This window comes from Acanthochromis polyacanthus, chromosome 10 (assembly GCF_021347895.1).
Source record: "Acanthochromis polyacanthus isolate Apoly-LR-REF ecotype Palm Island chromosome 10, KAUST_Apoly_ChrSc, whole genome shotgun sequence".
In the NCBI taxonomy this organism is placed as follows: domain Eukaryota; kingdom Metazoa; phylum Chordata; class Actinopteri; family Pomacentridae; genus Acanthochromis; species Acanthochromis polyacanthus.
The window spans coordinates 17,331,952-17,355,377 of NC_067122.1; the positions used below are offsets into that span (position 1 = coordinate 17,331,952).

At 40.4% G+C, this 23,426-nt stretch overlaps 1 protein-coding gene across 5 annotated transcripts in view; it reads right to left on the minus strand.

Moving 5' to 3' along the window:
- The window catches only part of mid2 (midline 2), a 154,037-nt gene that overhangs the window by 34,095 nt on the left and 96,516 nt on the right, over positions 1-23,426 (minus strand). For 4 of the 5 annotated variants that reach the window (XM_051954265.1, XM_022188973.2, XM_022188978.2 and 1 more), the window contains 3 exons: positions 18,711-18,776; positions 16,771-16,866; positions 2,504-2,611 (listed from right to left, as the gene is read on the minus strand). In XM_051954265.1, the coding sequence (XP_051810225.1) occupies positions 2,504-2,611; positions 16,771-16,866; positions 18,711-18,776 (270 nt within the window). The remainder of the gene's footprint in view (positions 1-2,503; positions 2,612-16,770; positions 16,867-18,710; positions 18,777-23,426) is intronic. The other variant, XM_022188985.2, reaches the window with a different exon arrangement.

The following is a 23,426-nucleotide window of genomic DNA, read 5'->3' on the forward strand; positions in this document are numbered from 1 at the left end:
CAGGGATTTTACCCAGATCAGTCAGTCAAAAGCACTTCAAACTGCAGTCTGTTGTCTTTGTATCTTTAGAGAACAAAAATAAAACAATTCCATAGTAATATTCCCAGAATATTTCTTCACAGGCAACTTCCTGTCTCTGTGCAATGGATTTGCAGTCTTTCTTTGTGAGACCAGGTAAATACTGTATACATATACAGGAAGCATAAAGGATTAAGATGGAAAATTACCTGCCGTCAGTCACCACAGTCTGGACATGACTCCTCCAGCACTGAATTCATCTGCATCAGCGCAACCAGTGAGTTACTGTTTGACTGTAAGATTTATTGTTTTGCAGATTTGTTTCTTTCTCCCTCATCCTGGATTAAATTAACCAAATTACAAGTCTGAAATGCCCAAAGTCAAATGCTTTGTATGCCTAACCATCTGTCTTTAATTACACCTTAAGTCAGTCAGAGTATATCAGGTGCAACGTATAAATCGCATCATTACAAGAGACATTTGTTAGGTAAATGTAAAAGACAGGTTGATTTCAGCATTCAAACAAACATCTAATTCAGTAGTTTTTCCTGTGAAAAATAACGTAGCCGTAAGTTTGTAAAACCAAGGTAAAAAAGTCATTTGAGTTTTTAATCCTGAATCCTCTAAAGAAGTTGAAGATGTTTTCCGAATGAGAATGAACGGCAGCCATCAGAGACGTGGAAAACAGGCAGTCATATGATAACACACAAACACGCATCAGGCTGTGGGAATAATGTGTGTTTTGTTTGGGCAGGGACAGATTAAGCGTGACTGCTGAGTCCTCTTCTCCAGATACGCAGCTCGTTAAGAGGAGGTAAAAGCAGAGAGAGAGGGAGGGAGAATGGGAGCGTCTTTCACAGCTCTGCTCTCCAACATTCAGTCTGTATAATCCTGTTATTCTGTTGCAGAGTCACTTCTGAACACTTTCCTCTCTTCAGCAGGAGAGCACATCACGACTTTGTTCAAATGTACAAAATGACTTTTCCTGACAACCTGGCTGCATGAAACATCCCTAACAATCTATCTCTCTATTCTGTCACTCAAACCTCAGTTTTAGCACATCTGTATTTATCTGACTTCCACAAGCTGCATTTCATTCCTCTTTCTTGACCTCTCAAGTGGTCCTCTGGCACTTTCTTTTTACTCCTTTATTTCACTGCAGCTAGACGGCCTTTTACAGAGCCAGACTCTCAGGAGAACAAGCCTTGCTCTTTGTCTCCAATCACTGAGGACACACACTGACACACTTTCTCTGTCTCGCAAACACACCGGCACACGCACCTACTTCGGCCCTCGTGCTCAGAGTTTGGAAATCTTTCATGTTTCGACAAAGCTCTTTCGCTCCACACAAGCACTTAAAACTTCACCTCTGGGAGGACCTTGATGCTCTCGGTGTTCAAGAGGGGACAACCGCCCATATACACACATCATCACGTGTACACACTTCCACACACACAGCTGTCTGTACAGTAAGTCCTCCCGAACTCTCTTTGAAACAGAAACAGGAGGCTCCGAACAGTCTTTTCCAACCATCTCAGATTCTTTCCACACACATTCAGATTGGCAGTCTGCACGCAGGAGAGGCTGTTGCTGCTCTTTCTCCCTCTTTTCCCTCATTTTTGTTATGTTTTCCATCTCTCCTAAAGCCTCCATGTGATGTGTGTTTGGGTAAACAAGTGCACCACTAACTAAGTAGCCCTGCAAATATATTCTGTCCACGACTGCTCTCATACTTATTCTGTTGTGGAAAAACCCTGCAGGACTGTGCAATTTGGGCATTTTGGCTGTTTCAAATGACAATGTGAGTGGTTGAAATACAAGCTGGTGCAAAATGAATCCCAAAATTGACCAGGAATTCAACAATTTCCTTTCTGTTAGAAGCTGCGTTAATAACATTTTTTAATAGAATCGTAGAACAAAATGCTTATGTCTGACATCACATTGACTGTTTGTAATTGACGAAAACACAGAGGATCTATGGAGCTGTTTAGCCATTTTCAGCTTGTTGTTTTGATTTTAGAGTTGATGCTCTGCCGGTTTCTCCTTCATTGCTTTTATCAACACCATTTCTGGCAAAAAATGAGATTTTTTCAGAGAACAGAAATACTGAAAAACCTAAAGCTAACTTCCTCAGCAGACTGACAAAGTTGGCAAGTAGCTGGTATCTAGTAGATCATTTACTCAGGGGTTTAAGACAAAATCTGACTATCTGACTAACATTCATCCGGTGACTATAAACATTACTACACAAGAAGATAATGTTGCTCCATGTCTTCTGGATGTGCAAACAGGCAACTAGTTTTTAAGACTAGCTGCTACTCATTTTCTATTAACTTTTATTTGAGAGTTCTTCAGTCCCTCAATGGCCAAAAATCTGTAATTTTAATTCACTGAAGCATCCGTCTTCTTAATTTCATTAAATATTCTAGACAGTGCTTAAAGGAGACTGAAAAAAGAGTTTAAAGGCATCCTGGGAATACTTTACCTTGGACTCTTTGATCTTCACAGCGATGACCTGCTTTCTCTGGCGGATGATCTCCACCAGCTCATCACACTCTTCCACCAGCTTAGCTTCATGCATGGCTGTGTTCACCTAAAGAGAGAAGCATTAACATGTGCACAGTTAAATTAAAACCCCTCAAAGGCTCCCTTTCAAACCCAAGTGTATGCACACTCACGTACAAATTTGCAAATTTGTCAAAACACATTTAATTACAATAACTGTATTTTACACTTTGTTTTGTCTTAGTGGAAACAATACATCTGCCACACATGTTTTTCCTCCCTTCCTCTATCTGTGAGGAGCTTCGTCAGCCTTTTGGATTTGACAGCAAAGATGATTCATATCATCACATGCAGAGCACGGCATTTATTTTTCCATTTCATTATGCATTCTGCACACGAGGTGGAGATGCCTCTAGCAACATCTGCACCTGGGTTTGGAAAAAAAAAACAGAGATAAGTGATTTCCAACTCATTAATTGTGTCACTGGAAAGACCATAAATCATTAAGCTGCAAAGCACACTGATCCGTGTGGGGAAAAAAACGTTCACATATGCATACAGTTGGTAAACTGCTTGGGCCCCCAGTTAGTGAGCATTGCAGGTAGAGAGAATAGGACAACACATTGTTGAATGTTGGCTGAATTTCATTATTCATTTGTCAAAAATGTTCTGTTCCTTGCTGGAGGGAAAGCCTATCATAGCTCATAAAAATTTGTATGACGGTGCTGGGTTCAAGCCACCGCTAGTTCTTGTATGTAACATGAATGTGTTATTATTCAGGAAAACCCATTATGTGCCAAGAAAATTCTGCATGGCATTCACAGAGTTACGCTTATTTACAAAACATGTTTATTTCACTCCGAGTGAAAAATAGGCTGAGTATTGTTTGAATTCTCAGAGCTTCATTAAAAAGGAACTCAGAAAGAGCCTGTGTAGACAGTCATTAATTCACTGATAGAATATGCTTACACCATGCCAATTTAATAGATTCTGTGATTATTTTAGGACCAAAGTTGCCAAGGCAACTCATCACCCGCTTACCATTTCAGGCTAACACTAAATAAACAGCCAAACTTCAAATATGTGTGGGTGGGGGGGTGTTGCTGTAACACTAAGGGTGTTTGCTGAATTGCAACAATAAACCCTTACTACAAGGTCTGCCAGTTGCAAAAGGCACTTAAAATAACAGCAAAAGTTTTTTTTTTACATTTACAGCAGGGATTCAAATTATTATTTTTTTCGTTTTCATATTGGTCCAACTTCACTGCTGAGCCAGTGAACAGACCAGAAAACCTGAACTGCAATGTGTGCCATCTCGCTAATTTGACCACACTTAGGTTTCATCCTGGGACTGATGGTTTACCTCTGAGTTAGCTGTGTTTACTGTTTCACTACAAAATTTATTTTAAAGGTCCGCAAACACTAAATCAATGCACATTGCACAAGAGAAACCTTATCACTGTTATCTCTGCTTCAAGTGTTGTGCTTTAATTAATATTTCAACGAACAATCCACACTGGTTTGCTGAGCGCTGGTGTACAAATGTAAACAGCCCCAATGTCCCATCCAAGCTGTACTCATACTGTAGCACTGTAAGCATGACTCTTTTGTCTCTGGCAGCCAATTCAGACCATCAGAGAAATTATAGATGCACTCTAGGATACTCTGAAATAAAACATCCCGGCGCAGTCACTGTGGGAAGCTTTCACTCAAACCGGCAACTGTAGAGCTATCCGGAAAAAAAAGCACACAAGAGGCGAGAACTTTCACTAGCACTTCAAACAGAGGCCTACCATGAAGGATGTTCTTAAAGGCCACAAGGATTTTTTTACGGTTTAACTGCTTCCTTGTGTTTGTTGTCATAAAAAAAAAGAAAAGCGGCGGGTGAGTGTTTTCTGCAGTGTGCCGACTGTAGCATGAGCACTCCTCAGCTGGCAACCATTATACAGAAGCACACCAGAGAAAGCGCTGTGAGGAGACATCCTTCACTGTTCTGACTGAGCGCGGAAATCTAAAAGTGATGCAAAGATGACATTTAAATCAAAGCTCACAGCAGAGTTATGGCAATAAAGTGACATCGGTGCAAAGACGCTTGCCTGTGCACGCCGTTTGACACTGAAACTCTTCAAATAGTCATATCTGCCCAACACTGACAGGTAATGCAAAATTTATTTTTGATGATAAAAGAAAGTCTACTTATTTTGGAACTGCAGGAACTTCAGATCATGCTTAATATTAACCATTGTTTCATCATCTGTTAAATCTTAACAGAATTCATTGGGCTTCGTGTATTTAAATATCACATGTGGATTTTGTTTCTACACTGTTAATAAAACGATGCATATATCACTGGAAATACTGCAGCAAAGTGCATTCTCATACAGGCCATAGCTTGGCACTGGTTTTGACTTTCATGCCCAGTGAGTCATCGCTTTTTGATTAATTCCCTGTGCTTAAGTTTTACAGGGTTGTTACTTCTTGACATGCTGGAGACTATGAAACTACTTACACTAACAACCAAGTTCCACTCATCACTCCACAAAGCTCATTACAACATGACAGTCCACTTAAGCCTCATTATTCATATTCGCTCACTCACTCATGTTCACACAAACACACATTTAGCATTCCTATCTCTGCGAGGACACTCATTGCCATAACGCATTCCCAAGCCCCTCACTCTAACCTTGATCACCACAGTTGAAGTCCTCACCCCGGCCTGAACCGAACCTGAACCCTCAACTCAAGCCATAATCTTTAAATAGCACTTTGAAGATGTGTCAGAAACTCACCTTCTAAAAAAAAACGCTGAAGAGCTCCGAAGATCTAAACTCAAATAGTCCTCACAAACACACACACAGACACAACACACAATTCATTCTGCAAAGAGCCATCTTATGACTGCGGGTTAGTAATTAAGCAGGATAAATGCAGCCGTCCAGGATCACTGTGAATCACAGCCGGGCTACTTGGCAGCTTCGAGTTACGGAAACAATCTTCTCCTCTGCTCGCCCCCCACCATCATCCTTCTCTTTTACCTCACTCAAATCATCTACCTGCTCCTGACACTATTATCCACTTCCTGCTACACAAACACTGTCGCCTACTGCACATCTCCCTATTCATTAGACTCCTCTGCAGGTGCACTGATATCACGTTGCCGACTGCACGTAAAAGTATAGATCTATTTCTGGAGTGTGTGAAGCATAACCACAACAAAAAAGGAAACGCTTTCAGTGTCAAAGACCTACCAGCTGCTTCTGCTATAAAGACCGGTTCTTAAAATTAGTGAAAACATTGCCGCCAGAAAGTGCAATAAAGGGATCTTACTTAATAAGTATGATGAACACATTAAGCATACAAACTGGCATCACTTCTGAGATCATAATGAATGAGGTTACAACTAAAACAATCCTATGTATTGTGTTCATCTATTCTAACTTGGTTGGCATTCACCTTACGATAATGCAGCCGATATTTCAACCCATCTTATTCAGCACTTTCTCTCTATTATAAAAAAGATCTCAAGCCCATGTTGGTATCAGCAGTAACTTTACTGCAGATGTAATTAGCAACTGAACAATTTCACAACTTGGTACAATTAATAGCACATAATTCCCTTTTTAACTGTTCAGACAATTCTCTTTCTGACCAAAAAGCTCTCATCGTCTTCACATTGTAAGCCCTCTATTACAAAACACTTGGGAAAGAACCTAATCTGTATGCCTGATCCATCGCTGGCAATCTTCTGCAGACATGTCAGGACATCCAGCAATCATTGCATCCAAGAGGAAAAGATTTTATTACCTATGGCGTCGAGAAATGTAGAGTATGATAAAAGAAAAAAACAACCCCTACCTGTTGTGCTGAAAGACATCGTCTCACACTATTACTAAATGTTCTGGATTCTGCCTCATTTGCCTCCTTTCCTCACATGCCACAAGTCTTTGGCCATCAAAGAACAAAAAAAGGGACAGAGTGTTTCACGTCCCAATTAGAGTTGATGCATTTTTGTTTTTTTCTTTCTTTTTTTTTTGCATGGAGCTAAACTTTGCAACTTGAAGTGAAATTTTCAGTAATTTTGTGTTATGTGTGAAGTAAATTAAGCACCAAGAGATGGAACTCTGCATTTGTAAAATCCATCTACACCATTAAGATCTAAATGTAGCCTAAATATATCAGTCAGACAGCAGAACATAACATCAAAAACATTGCGACAAATTCACATTTGCTTCACCACATCATCTACTTCAGGTTCTGGGATCCCCTGAGCACACATGCTCCCATATATCATTAGTTCAGCTGAGGCAAAATGCCAAGGTTAAATTTATTCAGCCATATTTTTATACTGTAGAAATGAGCACTGCATTACTTACAGGCTAAAATAAAATAAAATAAAATGAATAGCTATGGCATACAGGTATTTTTTCTAGCTTCAAGTGACTTGACAGTCACCTTTAACCATCTGCTCTGTGCTGTTTCAGCAAATAATTACGTGACTGATGTGTGTGGCTGAGCAGAGTGTCAGTCATTCAGATGCTGTCAATCATGCAGAGGTGAGCTATGCTCAGAATGAGTCTTTGCTTTCTAAATTAACCGGATATTGTTATTCAATGTAGTAATTTCTCACTATGCTGTGATTCTGAGAAAATCTGTTGACTCCAGAGAAATGAGCTGTGGGTGTGAGTCTTAATGATGGTGCGACGCTCATTCATTCCTGAAAATGCTATGTGCATTTGTCACAAAGAAAAAACTCTCAGAGCTGCATCACCATAATAGTATCACAAATGCTGGCAAATGCTGCTAAATTACCCGCCCACCCTACCATAACAAATCCTGAGTTATTTTCTTGAACTGCAAATCCTTACAAACTCCTGCCATGTTAACAAGCATTGTTCACACTGAGACGACAACTTCACTTTTAATCTTAGTACAAAAGTTCACCACTTACTAACTGGGGCAGGTGTAGAAATTGATGTACAAGGTGTAAAAAGACATCTTATAGACATACATTTAATCGTAGACCAAAAACACTCTTATTTTGGAGTGTTTATTGGTGAATGCATCATAAAGACTCAAAGTTTTGAAATGTGTGTGTGTATACATATATATATATATATATATATATATATATATATATATATATATATATATATATATACAGTGGGTACGGAAAGTATTCAGACCCATTGAAATTTTTCACTCTCTATGTCATTGCAGCAATTTGCCAAAATCAAAAAGGTTCATTTTATTTCATTTTATTACATTAATGTACACTCAGCACCCCATCTTGACAGAAAAAAACAGAAATGTGGAAATTTTTGCAAATGTATTAAAAAAGAAAAACTGAAATATCACATGGTCAGAAGTATTCAGACCCTGTGCTCAGTATTGAGTAGAAGCACCCTCTTCAGCTAGTACAGCCATGAGTCTTCTTGGAAATGACGCAACAAGTTTTTCACACCTGGATTTGGGGATCCTCTGCCATTCTTCCTTGCAGATCCTCTCCAGTTCTGTCAAGTTGGATGGTGAACGTTGGTGGACAGCCATTGTGAGGTCTCTCCAGAGATGCTCAATTGGGTTTAGGTCAGGGCTCTGGCTGGGCCAGTCAAGAACGGTCACAGAGTTCTGAGTTCTGAAGCCACTCCTTTGTTATTTTAGCTGTGCGCTTAGGGTCATTGTCCTGTTGAAAGGTGAACCTTCGGCCCAGTCTGAGGTCCTGAGCACTCTGGAAGAGGTTTTCCTCCAGGATATCTCTGTACTTGGCCGCATTCATCCTTCCTTCAATTGCAACCAGTCGTCCTGTCCCTGCAGCTGAAAAACACCCCCACAACATGATGCTCCCACCACCATGTTTCACTGTAGGGATTGTATTGGGCAGGTGATGAGCAGTGCCTGGTTTTCTCCACAAATACCGCTCAGAATTAACACCAAAAAGTTCAATCTTGGTCTCATCAGACCAGAGAATCTCATTTCTCATAGTCTGGGAGTCCTTCATGTGTTTTTTGGCAAACTCTATGCGGCCTTTCATGTGTCGGGCCACTCTGCCGTAAAGCCCCGACTGATGGAGGGCTGCAGTGATAGTTGACTTTGTGGAACTTTCTCCTATCTCCCAACTGCATCTCTGGAGTTCAGCCACAGTGATCTTTGCGTTCTTCTTTACCTCTCTCACCAAGGCTCTTCTCACCACCATTGCTCAGTTAGGCTGGACGGCCAGGTCTAGGAAGAGTTGTGGTCGTCCCAAACTTCTTCCATTTGAGGATTATGGAAGCCACTGTGCTCTTAGGAACCTTGAGTGCTGCAGAAATTCTTTTGTAACCTTGGCCAGATCTGTGCCTTGCCACAATTCTGTCTCTGAGCTCTTTGGGCAGTTCCTTCCACCTCATGATTCTCATTTGCTCTGACATGCACTGTGAGCTGTAAGGTCTTATATAGACAGGTGTGTGCCTCTCCTAATCAAGTCCAATCAGTTTAATTAAACACAGCTGGACTCCAGTAAAGAAGCAGAACCATCTCGAGGAGGATCAGAAGAAATGGACAGCATGTGAGTTAAATATGAATGTCGCTGCAAAGGGCCTGAATACTTCTGACCATGTGATATTTTAGTGTTTCTTTTTTAATAAATTTGCAAAAAAATTTCTATATTTCTGTTTTTTTCTATCAAGATGGAGTGTTGAGTGTACATTAATGAGAAATAAAATGTACTTTTTTGATTTTGGCAAATGGCTGCAATGACACAGAGTGAAACATTTCAAGGGGTCTGAATACTTTCCGAACCCACTGTGTGTATATATATATATATATATATATATATATATATACACACATATATATATAAAAGCAAGATGTGACATCTTTTCAGTTGTGCTCTGCCCTCTCTTGGTTCCAAATACAGAGCTTTGCTATCTGAGATAACAGACAACAAAACTGAATGTGACATTTTTTGCATTTTCATTTTTTTATATCAGACCAAATGCTGAACACATCTTTCCTTAAAAGCGAGTCACTCGACTGAGTTTCTGCGTCATGATGACACGATCCCACTGTATAGTGTTTGTCTGGACAAAATTCTGTTTTGTTTTAAGCAAAATCTAACTAAAAGTAACAAAAACTGTCAAGGCAGAGGAAACATAATTACCATATTGGCCCAAATATTAGACCATAAATTACTTTTGACAATTTTTTTGCGATACTGTATTCAGGGACTAGACATCTCTGACTGCACAAGTCAGTTTTTTGTTGAGAAAGTACCAGTATAACACCAGCTTCTACAGAAATAATTAGTGGCATGACTCATGAGGAGCCGTAATTAGGAGTAAGAAAGTCTACAAAGTGTGAGTGTCTGACTTACACATAGGCTACATTAATGTGAGACATACAGCACATTCTGTACTAACTGAGCTAACAGTATGCCATGTTTTACTTGAACAAGAGTACAAGAGTCTGAACACTATGTTAGTATCTCTGTTGACCTTTTAACCAGGATTATTCTGCAATGTGTTGAATCTTTAGAGAATCTTACTCTACAAAGGCTGTTGGAAAAAGGAGGATTGTCTTATACTTGTGTCGCTGTCATCATTGAATTTAAAATTGATTTTAGCATTTTAGCAATTAGCATGAATAAATTATATGATCTGTACAGGATCGTGAAGGCAATCATTCACTAACTGCTTCCTATCAAGTGATTTACATTTATATTAGTAAGACTGTTTATCCCAATTTACAGTGAAATACTGCATTTAACTAAGCAGCTGGACTGAAAATGAGGATATCTGAGGTAAAAGCAGCAGAACAAGCTAAGACAGAACAATGTATGGCTCCAAAAGTGAACTACTCCAGCTGACATGGCTCCTGTTCCAGTGAGGTCTGGTCCAGGTTCAGAGCAGCTGTTAACCTCTTACTGACACCAAACCTCTTACATCTTGAATCAATTCTGTGCTCATTCTACTCCCATCAGCCTCTGTTGCCTCCCATTTCTCTTCACTCCTTTCCTCTTTCTTCTATTCCGTCTCTCTTAAACTGGCCTTGATTCCAGCTGCTTCTCACTGACCACTTTAATTTCTCTCTCACTGTCGCCCGTTTGCTTCATTCCCTCAGACATGATGCCCTGAAAACAGATGCAAGGATTCAGTCTGACAGCTTTATCTCAGAGATTCTGGGATACTTCCCAGAGATTTATGACACCCGAGTGGCACCTGGCTCTAATATAAGGGAGAATGGCTTTATGTACGCACTAGAGTAAAAAGAAAATGCAACTGTGAGACGTATATCACGGATTATGTGTCAAAAAGAGGTGATAATTGGACACGCTTCACTGGCAATGAATTTGAAGACTGTCTTTATAAGCCGACAAAGTGCTTTGAGCTTTTTATGTGCTAACCAGATTTACTTTCTTTAATTCAGGGTACACTTAATATCTGCTAAAATTCTCCTTCTTTCCCTTTTCAAAGGAGTTATATGACAAATAACATCTATCACTATTAATTAAATTATTACTCATATTGTTAACGATGATGACATGAATCATCAAATTTAAGTGTGCACTCACAGTGTGTGTTTGTAGATGCACCTACACAGTTCTGTTGAGGAGGCAACTTAACTCTGTTTAAGTCTACTTTTCAGTGATGCTAGTTGCTCCTTTGGTCTTTTCTTTCAAAGGTTTGATCCAGACAGCTAAATCTCAACAAATATTGGCAGGATTATCATGGATTGTTGTACGGACATTCAAGCTCCCGGATGAGCTGCCCTAATGACTTTAGTAATCCTCCTTGGCGTTAGTGCCAACAGTAAGCTGATGTGTTGGTTGTCACTGATATAGATCTATAAATATTAGATGAACAACACTGAAATTTGGAATTCTAATAACTTTAGTAATCCTGTGACTTTCATCTCGGGGGAAAACTGAATATGTCCAATCCGGAATGACTCATGTCAGCATGAGAAAATGCTAAAAATAAGACGGTGAACATGAAAATATCAACAATATTGTCAAAAATCATCCTGTCCTCCTGGATGTCTTTTTTCATTTGTAATGAATGAGTCAGCAGTGTTGTGAAGGAGCAGCTTGTGTCACTTTCGAACCAACTGAACCCGATTTTATCTCACAAGGACACGGGAACTGTTATCCATGCATTGCTAATGGTCCCACCAATCTGTCCACTGTTTATGTCGTCTGTTTTAGTTGTCTGTTTGTCTCTGCTATATTTTTCTCTCTCCTTTACACCTTCATACCAGATGGCAGATGGCTAGTCACCCTGAACCTGGTTCTGCTGTCGTCCTCTTAGTGTATAAAGGAGGTTCTTCCACTACTGCCATTATGCTTGCTCATCTGTGTTTTCGGGTTTATCGGATCTCACTGTGCGCCATTGTATAGAGTCTCAACTGTAACATTTAAATCACAAGATAAATTCACACAATAAATAATACTGCAGAGTCTTAACCTTATTATTCAAACTTGTGAGGTAAATTCACAATGCCAACGTCTTATTTCTCTACTGAAAATGCAGCTGTTTTAGGTGCGCTTGTGAAAGTAAAATCAACCATGAGCGCTTAGTTTATCATTTATTATCTGATTGTTAATTTATGTACATGTAGCTTTGTAGTTGGGAACAATTTTCATGGCTGGAGAGTAACTTTTGAGTCGCATAATTATGGAAGCTTGTTTACACCCCTAAAAGTTTTCCGTCTTCGGATAACATGGTATGGGCAATTATTTAACGAAGCAGTGTGCTTGTTAGGTAAAATTCAGTTAAAATCCAGGTGCATAAATGACAGTGACTAGACTTTCACCACAACACTGGAAAATTAATGTTAGCATGATAAAATGGAAAACAAAGACAGTAAATATAGAAAATGTGATAAACACAAGCATGAACACAACGTCTCAGTAAAGCCTCGAAGAGCTGCTGTAGTGAGGTGTTTGATTGTTGATATATCATGTGCCCTCTGACTAAATGGTAAATACTGTGTGCTTTTAGTGCCTTTTAACCTTGGCTTGGTTCTACAAAACACTTTACAATGTGTTGCTTATTCACCCATTCACACATATTCACACATTGAAGGTGGCAGAGCTGCTATGCAGGGCGCTCGCCCGCCATCGGGTGCAAATAAGGGTTCGGTGTTTTGCTCGAGGTCATGAGGACAATCCACTCTACCAACCTTGAACCACGGCCGTCCCACAAAATGTTGGCGCCAAAATGTAATAAATGTAAAGACTGGACTTGACAGAAGGATGGATAAACACCGACATAAAAAAAGAGAAATATATGGATTACATAACACGCTATTGGCATCTGTTAAAAGCATACACATTTAGCACTGACTGCATAAAGGCAAGAAATTAATTTAATTATAAGCCATGATCCAACTGCATTGATGTTTCCATCTTCAGCTGAAAGGGGAGCAAATGGCTTTAGAAACACAGCAAAGACAAAAAACACCAGGAGACTCTTCGATCTCCCTGACACTCCAGCAGAAAAGGTAAAGAGAGGCGAGATGAGACCTGAAACAAAGGATTAGGCAGCATTACAGCCATCACACACAGCTGATTCATATTCCAAATGCAGTGGGATCAGCTTTAGCGTACACACACCTCGACAGGTCCCGGCTAATAACTTATGGCTCATTGTTTAATCAGTAGACATACATGTCTGAGCATTTAAACCCACCAGGCTTCTGTCTGATGTGATTCTTTCATTTTTTCATACAACTTTAAACAGAAATCCTAGGGGTTTGGAAACGCTGGCTGCTACTTTGACTGCTTCCTCAGATAATGCTTACTTTACATTAGCTGCGTCTGGACGAAGCTTCCCTACCATGAGCCAGACATCCTACGCCTTATTAGGGAGTTTATCTCTTTATAAAGCTGCCGGTGAAGGCGCCCTGTGACAACACAATTTCTGTCCTATGAGGGGTAACTGAACCATGATCTGAGTGAGGATAAATATAGGGAGTTGGATAAATTAGGGCGGAGAGACAGAAAAGCTGTTCGACTGTCAAGTTGCGAGCTGAATTTAGAGGAGGGGGGATGTTAAAGGCAGGAACTTCACTACACTGACAAAGTTCCCAGTCGCAAGGGCATAGGCCTTTGAGGAGGTATTATGCAAGTCTGAAAGAGGAGGGCTCCTTGGGAATTAAATGGAAATATGCAACGGTTTCAGTGCATCCTTTCAGATGTCTGTTTGAAGAGGCGGGTGAAAAACTTTTACAATATAAAATTGGTAGCTGTCTTAGGTTTTACTGTTAAACTTTACAAAAAATAAATAAATCAGAAAACGAATGAAATATCTTGATTGAATACTGAAATGTTCAGATCAAGTGATCAAATGTCAAATGTGTGCAGATAAAAGGTAACATATGAGCATGATGTCGCTCTGGAAATTTTGTTTCACTTGTCACTGTATCAGTGTCTATTCTATTCAGGGTGTTTTTAGGGAAATACTCTTCACCAAACAGCCTCACTGAGTGTCTCCTCTCAGCTGACTATTAATATCCAAGCACTGAGTGAATAACAGTGATGTGTGTGAGCTCAACAAAAATCATTTCAAATGCTCAAGATTCACAGCATTTGCTCAATATTCTTAAGAACGCTGAACCTTATTCCAAGTGACATTAAACACAAAAACCCTACAGCAAATATTTTAGAAAGGATAGAGGCCTCCCAAGACAGAAGTATCCTACACATCATCAAGTCAGTGCATCTTTTCCAAGACTGAAAAAAGATAATTCCCAGAAGAGACACCCGGGAGAACGGGGCTGCATCGCTGCTGTGTGTGCTGACACACTGAAAGCTGATTCACACTGTTTGATCATATCTTCGGCACCAATACAGTATGATGCAAACGAGGAGGAGAGGAATCCAGGTCACGCTCAAAGCCGTTCAGAGAATTCATATTTTGCACACACTTTTCTCACTCCATTAAAACTCTCACTTTTTTTATTCCCTTTTTGTGTTGTGTTGCATTATTGCTGAGCGTTTTCTTCTCGCACGCTGCCTGTATCCGTTTCGGTCAAAAAGATCATTGGTAGTCACGCTAACGCTCGTGTCCTTTTTACCCCTTCCTCCGTTTGCCCTCTCAAAGCCTGCTCTCTCTCTTTCTTTAATCTCCGCTTTGCGGCTCTTCTTCCTCTCCTGTCCTTATATTTCTACCATTTTCCATCTTCTTCTCTCCATTTATCCTCCCCCTCTTCCTCTTGTCACTTGTAAAGAGCCACTGTGCATTAATGTGAACTCACCTGAAACAATTTCAGTCCCTCACCCCTTATGTAAATAATTAAACTAGCCTTTTGACATTGAGATCACATAGAAGAATAGCTCTGAGTGAGTGCAAACATAGTGGAAAAACATATAGTTTCTTTTGATAATTTGCTTAAGAGCCAGTGGAGCATGTTCACCTCCCCAACGCGATCACTCCTCATTACTTTTTGATGAATAACTGATGAGACTGTGCTGTCGTTGGCGGTGGCACAACATTGGTATGCAGACAGAGACAAAAGAAGACAGTTTTTTTCTCCTTCCAAAGCACTGTTGACGAACTGTTTGTCTGCACTTAATGAATCACGCAGCAATCATTTAATTTTGATTGGGTGTGCGGCTGTACGGGCTGCTGTTCGTGGACCTCAGAGTGACTCAGAGAAAATGGAGTCATGCCCAGCTAATAAGAAATGAACTACACTCAGAGTGATGGCAGCACTGAAATGCATTTGTCCTCTGCTGCTATTAATGTCAAATTTCACAGAAAAATGATGGTGTTTATTAGAAGTGCTAAGACAGACGTACGCGCTTGTGTGTGTGTGTGTGTGTGTGTGTGTGTGTGTGTGTGTGTGTGCGTGTGTGTGTTTGTGCATGCATGTGTCAGTGATTCCTAGCCGTCGAGAAAACACTCGATGGCATTAGTACTCCCCGGCTGACTTCACACGTTACCTTCATTAAATCACAGCATGAGCCCAAACTTAAGAGGTCAACAGTGACAGGGCTGGTGAAGGTATAATTTTCTGCAGACATCTACAGGTTCACACTGGGACACCGGAGTGCAAACACTCCTCTAAGATTGTCAGTAAATCGAAGCGGTTGAGCTGTGACACATTATTCGCTAGTGACAAGTCAAATAAAGCTCCCAGTTCCAAGATATATGCCATTTGACAGATAATCTTATCTGATTTGACTGAGGAGAATAAATTTCTTGTATGGGTGGTGCCAGTGGGAATTAAACTGTTGAGTGTTGCAACAATAATTCATCCTAAAAATCATATTCACCACAGTGAGATTAATTCAAAACTGGAGTTAAAGGAACAACCTGAGTTGAGACAACGACCTTGAAGAGGCACAAAATCAGAATTTATGACTCAGGTAAAAGCATTGCATTAAGCTGTTTGCACCTTGAAAATAAGAGGGGGTACTACACATGACCTTTAGTTGTGGCTTTGCCCACAGTAAAGTGGTCATTTCAATGTTTGGAGGAGTTGTCTGAATTACATAACTACTCTTTAAAAGGTCTAAAAGTGGATGGTTGCTGAGAGCTACTCCAACTCATCCTTTGTTCTTGAGTCACGTTTTGAGTCAGATTGTCTCGAGTGCTACCATCTGCAAAGGAAGAGGTCACTGGGATCCTGACTGGTATCAAGTATTTTCATTTACAAGGCACTGCATTACATGAGTTGCTGGACTGAAGGTCAAATGACATAACAATCTCATTCAGACACATTTGTGTCATTATTACTGTCCTACTGTCGTCTTTTCATGTTTTTTGGCTTATAAATTGTAAGTAAATGCTGAGCTTTTATCATGATAAGAAATTGAAATTCACTTCTAGTGTAGAGACTACTCAATATTTGATGTGTAGCTGGGGAAGGAACTGAAAGAATTGAGTCCTATTTTACTGGAGTCACAGTTGTGGTCATGATCCAGTAGGAGGGAGTGAAATTTCATTTAAAAAAAAGAAGGCTGCAACTAAAATCTAGGGTAGCTTCAGTCATCTGGAAAGAGAGCTAAATTCAAGCAACTTACTGGGGTTTTAGTCTCATGCATATTTCCACCCAGCTCAAGTTTTCCTCATTAAGAATCCATAGTGGCTCTGAGGCGGATGTCTTGTAATCGACCCTCGCCTCTGACTACCACGATACCAGACGACAAACAAGACTACTTTCCAGACAATCTAACAGAATTTTGTAACTTCCAAAGTCACAGTTAAGGAAGACGACTTTATTGCTACTTAAATGAACACGATGGCATTGGAATGTGTTGCATACCTCAACCTGCTGACAGATCTGGATGAGCTTGGCCATTTGGTTCTCCAGTTCACTGTTCCTCTTAACCAGGTTGGTCAGGTTGTTCTCAAGAGTTTGCTGTTTGGAGGGAGCAGAAGGAAGGAGGAGGAACAAAGGGGCAGAGGAGGAAGACCAGGAACAAGGTGAAAAAGATTAGAATACACAAGAATATACATTGAGAGAACAGGTTCTGATACATAAACACCAATATCGTAACACTAATAGGTACTAAAATTTAGAAAGATTTATTATTACAACTTCTTGAAATGCAATTAAGTTTTTGTTCACTCAATTATATGAATTTTGCAAAGACATTGTTTCTGACATAAGTGATGTTACATGATGATTTTGGCACATCTTTGCTGAGGTTTGCGACATCAGTGCCTCATCATCAACCTAAAAGCCACTAGCTCATGTGCATGTTGTGTACAGATGGTAGGCCTTACTAATGGAGGTTTCATTATTATCTTACATGCATCTTTTTGAGTGGTACACAAAACATGATAGGTATGATACTGAATAAATGAAAACTACAAAGGTGAGCCTTCTGTGACATTAACAGAGAGTATTACAGTACTGCTTTGCCCTCGTCTCCATAGTGACGCTCTACATTCAATCGTGAACTTGAGGGTTGCTTTATAACATGAAATCCATGCAAACAAACTTCTTCACACATTTTTAACCACTGACTTTTGGCAACCTGCCATTTAAAGTAGCTCATTAAATGCTTGAGAAAAGTTGCAAAATTCCAGGTAAAAGTAATGGGTGAAGAAGAGAGAATATCTACCACAGTAGTCAGACACAATGTGCTAAAAACTGACCCACACCATCCTCCTGATATGAAAGCATGTTGAACAATGAAGAATGAATTCTGCAGTAGTCAAAGAGGAAGGATAAGTCTACAGGAGTATTAGCTCAAATCAAAGTGTTTTTTTTTTTAATGAAAAGGTTGCATCTCTTGAAAAGCTCATATTTTTTAATAGTAATTTTGCCCACAATTTTAAAATTGCTTTCATAGTCAAGTAAAGGTGAATGTTATAGTTAGGATTATACCTGTAGTGACATATCAATATCTTAAAATCAGCATTTGAAAGAAAGTATGCATAATGCTGCCCGTATAACGGATATTAAATTCAATCCCATACTTTTAACTTCTTTTTTCAGCTACAAATGTTTAAATTCCAGGTTTATTTGCGAACAAACTGTATGATATGCCAGGATTTCAGTGCCTAGCCTTATTCTTTACTTTAAAGACATGAAAACAAGCATATGATCCCCAACAAATTAAACCAATCAACCTCCACTGGCAATTCTAATGATCAAACATTCAATTATTATCCCTTGACTGTGACCGTTTGTCGGGTGCAAAACAAAAGACACACGCGCACGTAAATAAACTCACTCAAACGCACATACAGTGCAAAACATGAAAATGGAAACAAGCAAATGGGAAGCCAGAAATAGAAGTACCATTCAAAGGAAGCAAATCAACGATGGTGGCATCAAAACAACAACATTCGCAGCTGCAAAGTGAACAGCAGAACAAAGCAGCAGACAAGCGGCGGGTGTTTGAAGCATCTCTGCTCATGCAAGTGATGGGGAGGTGGGCTGGACGAGCACCTGGCCGCGAGTCTGGCTGTCTGGCTGTGCTTCTGTCTGTCTGTCCTGTCTATCAGGCATCCCAGTATCTCCCCTACCTGTCGCTCAGCCTGATTTACTCTGTCTCCCGGTTGGCTGTTTGACTTTGCACCCACTTAATTATTTATCTGCTTGCTTATCTGTTTTCCTGCATCCCTTCCTTATCCGTCCAGGTGTCTACCTGTGTGCGTGTCTGTCCCTCTGCATCCCAGCAGCAGGAACAGAGGAGGGAAGGGAGGGAGGGAGGGGTGGGGAGGTTGGTAAAAGGCAGCCAGGGAACTCACCGCAGCGCTTGTCTTTGAAGCCTCCATTACCGCATCTGACACTCTGCCCGGGCTCACCTGATAAGCCTACGAACACACACACATACACCTACATAAGTGCACACAGAAACACACACACAGACAAGCCTGGTCGCACAATGGCTGCCACCTAATCGCGCAGCAACTGAAGAGGGGGAGCTCCTTCCGGAAAAAAGTTGCCGCAAACACTTTTCTTATGGTTTTAATACATGCTCTTGAATGCAGATGAGTCGGTACGGATCACAGCAGCGGCTGATATTTACTTTCCTGAAACTAGTGCTGGAGTTGCGTCACTGGAAAAAGCACTTGGTTGTTGTGTCGCAGCCCTCTGCGTGTGTGTATGTGTGTGTTTGGGTGTGTTTGTGTGAGTGTGTTTGTATATTAGGGGAGTTTGAAGTGGAACATCAGTGAGTGGGGACAGATGGGTCATTAATTAGCAAGCTGGAGACGAAGATGATTAATACATCAGAATACAGCTGCCCCCACTGAGACTGCAGGGAAACAAACTCCTCTGTCCTCGACATACATGCATGCGTGTGTGTGTCTGTGTGTCATTAGTAACACATTTGAGCATCCATACTGTCAGAGATATGTTGATGTCCGTGCGTATGCAGATGATGTTACTACTTCGCGGGGTAAATAAACCATCATGTGTGTTTGTTCACGTGTAGAAGTGACCACACAAAATCTGTTGTCTGTGTGTGTAGATGTGGTTCTGCCTGACTTGTGTTGGCACTCCAGAGGCCTCGGCCTCGGAGGCAGGGCGGGTGGCAGAGAGAGAGAGAGAAGGAGAGGGAGGGAGGGAGGCAGAGCAACTGTCAACAACAAACTCATTAAAACACACAACAGACATCAAAGATAGCTTGAACCACTCAGAGAAGTCGAGCTGGAGCAGAGAAAAACATAAATGGAAAGAGGGAAAACATGGATAAAGGGAGGGGTGGAGGCGTAAAAGGCTGGGATGGGTGGAAGAGGCTGTCAGCGAGGGTTAGATGGATGGTGATACGCAGGAAGTGGCAAAAAGAAAGGTCAATCCAAGCCTGGCTAACATTTGTATATTAAATGATGGCTTAATAAGGCAAAATCCGAGTGACTTAGCATCCTCCCTGCTTTTATCGTTTTCACACCATAACTGTCAAGTCAGATATGACGACTTTACTCTATTGTAGAAAAATGCAAACATTGCATCTTTCATGCTCAGTATAAACAGGTTGTGGGTAACCCCTCTGAACTTCTGAAGAATTTTCTCTCTCGTGTCACAATTTCACGCACTGTGATTTCTCTTTTCACTGCAATAAAAAGTCCTGCATCTCTATGGAGAGAGCACAACAATGGCTAGAAATTATAGAGAACTCACAAATGTGATTTTATTGTCATAAATCCTAAAAACAGAAAAAATGAGACTTGGATTTCTTCTATTTATTTTACAAAAATTGAAACACAGTGCAGCTTACCAATACAGGAAAACAACGGTGGTTCTACATACCATAGATATTTCACTACTTTTCAACTTTTACGTTAAACTTGATTTGTATCATACTTGTCTCTCTCTACTCTGTGTAAACATAGCCTGCAGTTCAGTCTAGTTTATCTGAAAAGTCTTGTGTCGTCACACCGCCTGCACTTTATTTTTTTCAAATTTTCAAAAGAGAAATATTATGATGTAAAGTTTAAATTTAATTATATTTCCAGGTGCACGTCACAGATGATTACTTAAAGGACAATTGGAAAGTTAAAACTCCAATGATTTTATTTTTTGGGTTTACAGTGTCAGTGTCCGATAAATGGTGTCATTTTGGCGTTTAATTATTTTTAAGATGTACTGCCTTTCAAAGCCCCTGTCGAGCTGTGGAGTACAGAGCGTTAAAAAGCTAACAAGCTGTATTTGTTAACTATGCAGTAACTACACTGATCTACCAAAAAACGTGTGTAAATACTGAATACACAACTAATCTCAATGCTCTCTGTGGTCCAGCCTGTTCTCATCAAGTGACGAGGATTACCAGGAAAGTTCAATCAGACGTGGAGCTAATTTCTACAGCAAACCAAGAGCACAACTTTAACTTTTATTTTAGTGCCATATCTTTGTGGACTTAAATTGATGCTGTAGGCTGAAATCTATCAACTCTACCAACTGCTGTGTACATTTACTGGCACGCAAAGTAGGAAATTCAAGGATATAAAAAGAAAAATTACAGAGACAGAGAGCTAGAAGAAAGCGAATGGAGGAATAATAAGAGTGGAGGGAAAATATAAAGCAAGCTGAGAGAGATGAGTGACAAACTGCATTCCACTTGCTTGAAGTCTGTGAAGGGGCTTACTGGGGTAGGCAGGATTATTAGCATGAGGTAATATTCACTTCTGATTCAGATTTAGCCATGGCACGTCAGGAGAGTGAAGAGAGAGAGTGCGACAGAGATGGAGGGGGTTGACGGGATGGAAATAGGCTGGAGAAGGAAGGCTTGGCAGGGTGTAGTTCCAGTCTGGCCAGCCCTCAAATTCAGTCGTCATTCAGTCTCTTCTGCTTCTCCACTTTGCTTTATTATCTGTCTTTCTGTCATTCACGAGCTCTCCCTCTCTTCCACTGTGTGTCTCTTCTCTCTTCAACCTGGCTTTCCGTCTCCTCCCTCACTCTGTGTCTTACTTCTTCAGTCCTTATTCTGTCCGTCTCGGCTCAGTTACAAGTGCAACTCCTGACAGCCCATCGTCTTGGGTTAGATCAACACCCCCTCATATGTCATTACTGTGTTGAGGGGCTCCTGGGTCTTGTTCTTTTACAGATGATCCCCTTCTCAGATCCCTATTTATATTACAGAGGCTAGAGAGACCGGAGAGATGGATTGTGGGAGAAAAAAAAAAAGACACCTCTTTCTTTCTTGCAGGAGACTTGCGTGTGATTGAAGGGTTTATTGAACACACATTTAACTCAGACTGCTATCACAGTTAAATCTCTAGTCATCACTGCTCACAGAATCTACAGTTCCTTCATGGCGCTGCTAAAAAATGAAATTACACAGAATTACATCACAAAGTACAAAAAAAGAAATAGAGGCATTTGTGTCTACAAGGTGACAATCCGAACATTGTGCAAAAACTGTCGGTGTTGTGCTTCAGTTGTAACCCAGACAGTAACTATGACAAATTAGCAACTAGCAATTTCTGAAATTATCTACGGCTAATCCAATTACAGGGTTATGTATTACTCTTCAACCTGCAGCAAGGGCTGAACTCACTGGTACTCTGTTAGAGAGACATTAAAAGACTTTTATCTGAGGCGAAATTCAAGTTCAATAATGTAATCGCATAAAGAAGTAACAGACATCAAGAGAAGAGGAGAAGCATTCTGAAATTATACCTATCAGACATGATTCGAAAACAAGAGTGTGCCTTTGGGGGAACAATTTAAACAGCACATTATGCTAAAGTGCATCTCTTGCCTGATAAGACGACATTGTCCAGTAGCTGAATTTGTGGGTCGTTACAACAACCTAACAACAAAAATGCAACTGCCACCACAACAAAAATGGAACAGAATGCCCCGAGGCCAAGTATCCAACTTCAAAGTCTTTTCTTTTAATTAATTCGGGATCGTCCCCCAACGTACAAGAGAAAGAAGACACTAGGAGAGACAGAAATGAAAGCCAGAGAAAGAGAGAGAGATTAAACTTGAGAAAGAACTGCACAAGCTCACTTTACAGCTGTTGTTAACAAGAGGCTTTTCAGAGTCTGGATGTGTCAGTAACACAAGCCTTCTGGGAAACGGGGTTTTTGACTGAGGATAATATTCCATAGGGAAAAACTCTTGAGACCGTCGAATTGTAGCCGGGTATAACAAACGGGAAGTAGAGCTTGTTTCATAACCCGCTGGCTGGAGTCCAATTAATGAGACCAGTAGGGACGCTTAAAACTATCTAAAATGTTAATGCTTTTTGTTTGGATCTCCCTGATTGTTGTGGACTGAGCTGACATGACATAAAGACATGAATATGCAGCAAAAATGCTATGTTCTACAGCGGAGGTAAGCTATTAGATTTAGAGTGTTGCAGTGCCAGAATTGGATGCCAGAGATGTTTGAACTCCAAATAAACTCATGTGACCTTCAAGCTGCAAGCAACTGCATGTTCATTGCAGGGATCTCAAAACAGTAGGGGTGCAGTGATGAATGGGAGCAGAAAGCTAGAAGATGCTTACTTTTATTTATAACGCTTATCGGGGAATTTAAATAAATGAAAAGAAACTAGGGAAGAGTATGGAAGGACAAATCTACTGCCACAGTCAACCTCTTACAGGCCTTTGCTATACAAATCCCATTTGCTTTTTCCCCCTTAAGGCTTATTATAAGAAAAAGTCATCCTAAATGAACACAAATCCAATAGTAATTCGAGTTTTTAGCCACATGAGAGGATTAGGATCAAGAAAATATCTCTGTAGGTTTGAAAGGGAATAATGAATCGTCATGACTACTGAACAGCAGCAAGGAGGCCAGACACAAGCTGGCATTTGATTTTGTGTATAAGACTCTTTGATATCCCATGGGGCTGCGCATGCTTTTAGCTTCCCAATTATTTGTTTGGTTCTGTAACAGAGTGACCCAGGACTGCTGAAGACAAGTAGAACGCACGGAGAGAATGAAAGCCATAAAGCAAAAACAGAAATAGACGTTATATAAAGCAATGCTTTATCCCTGATCATTTTTCA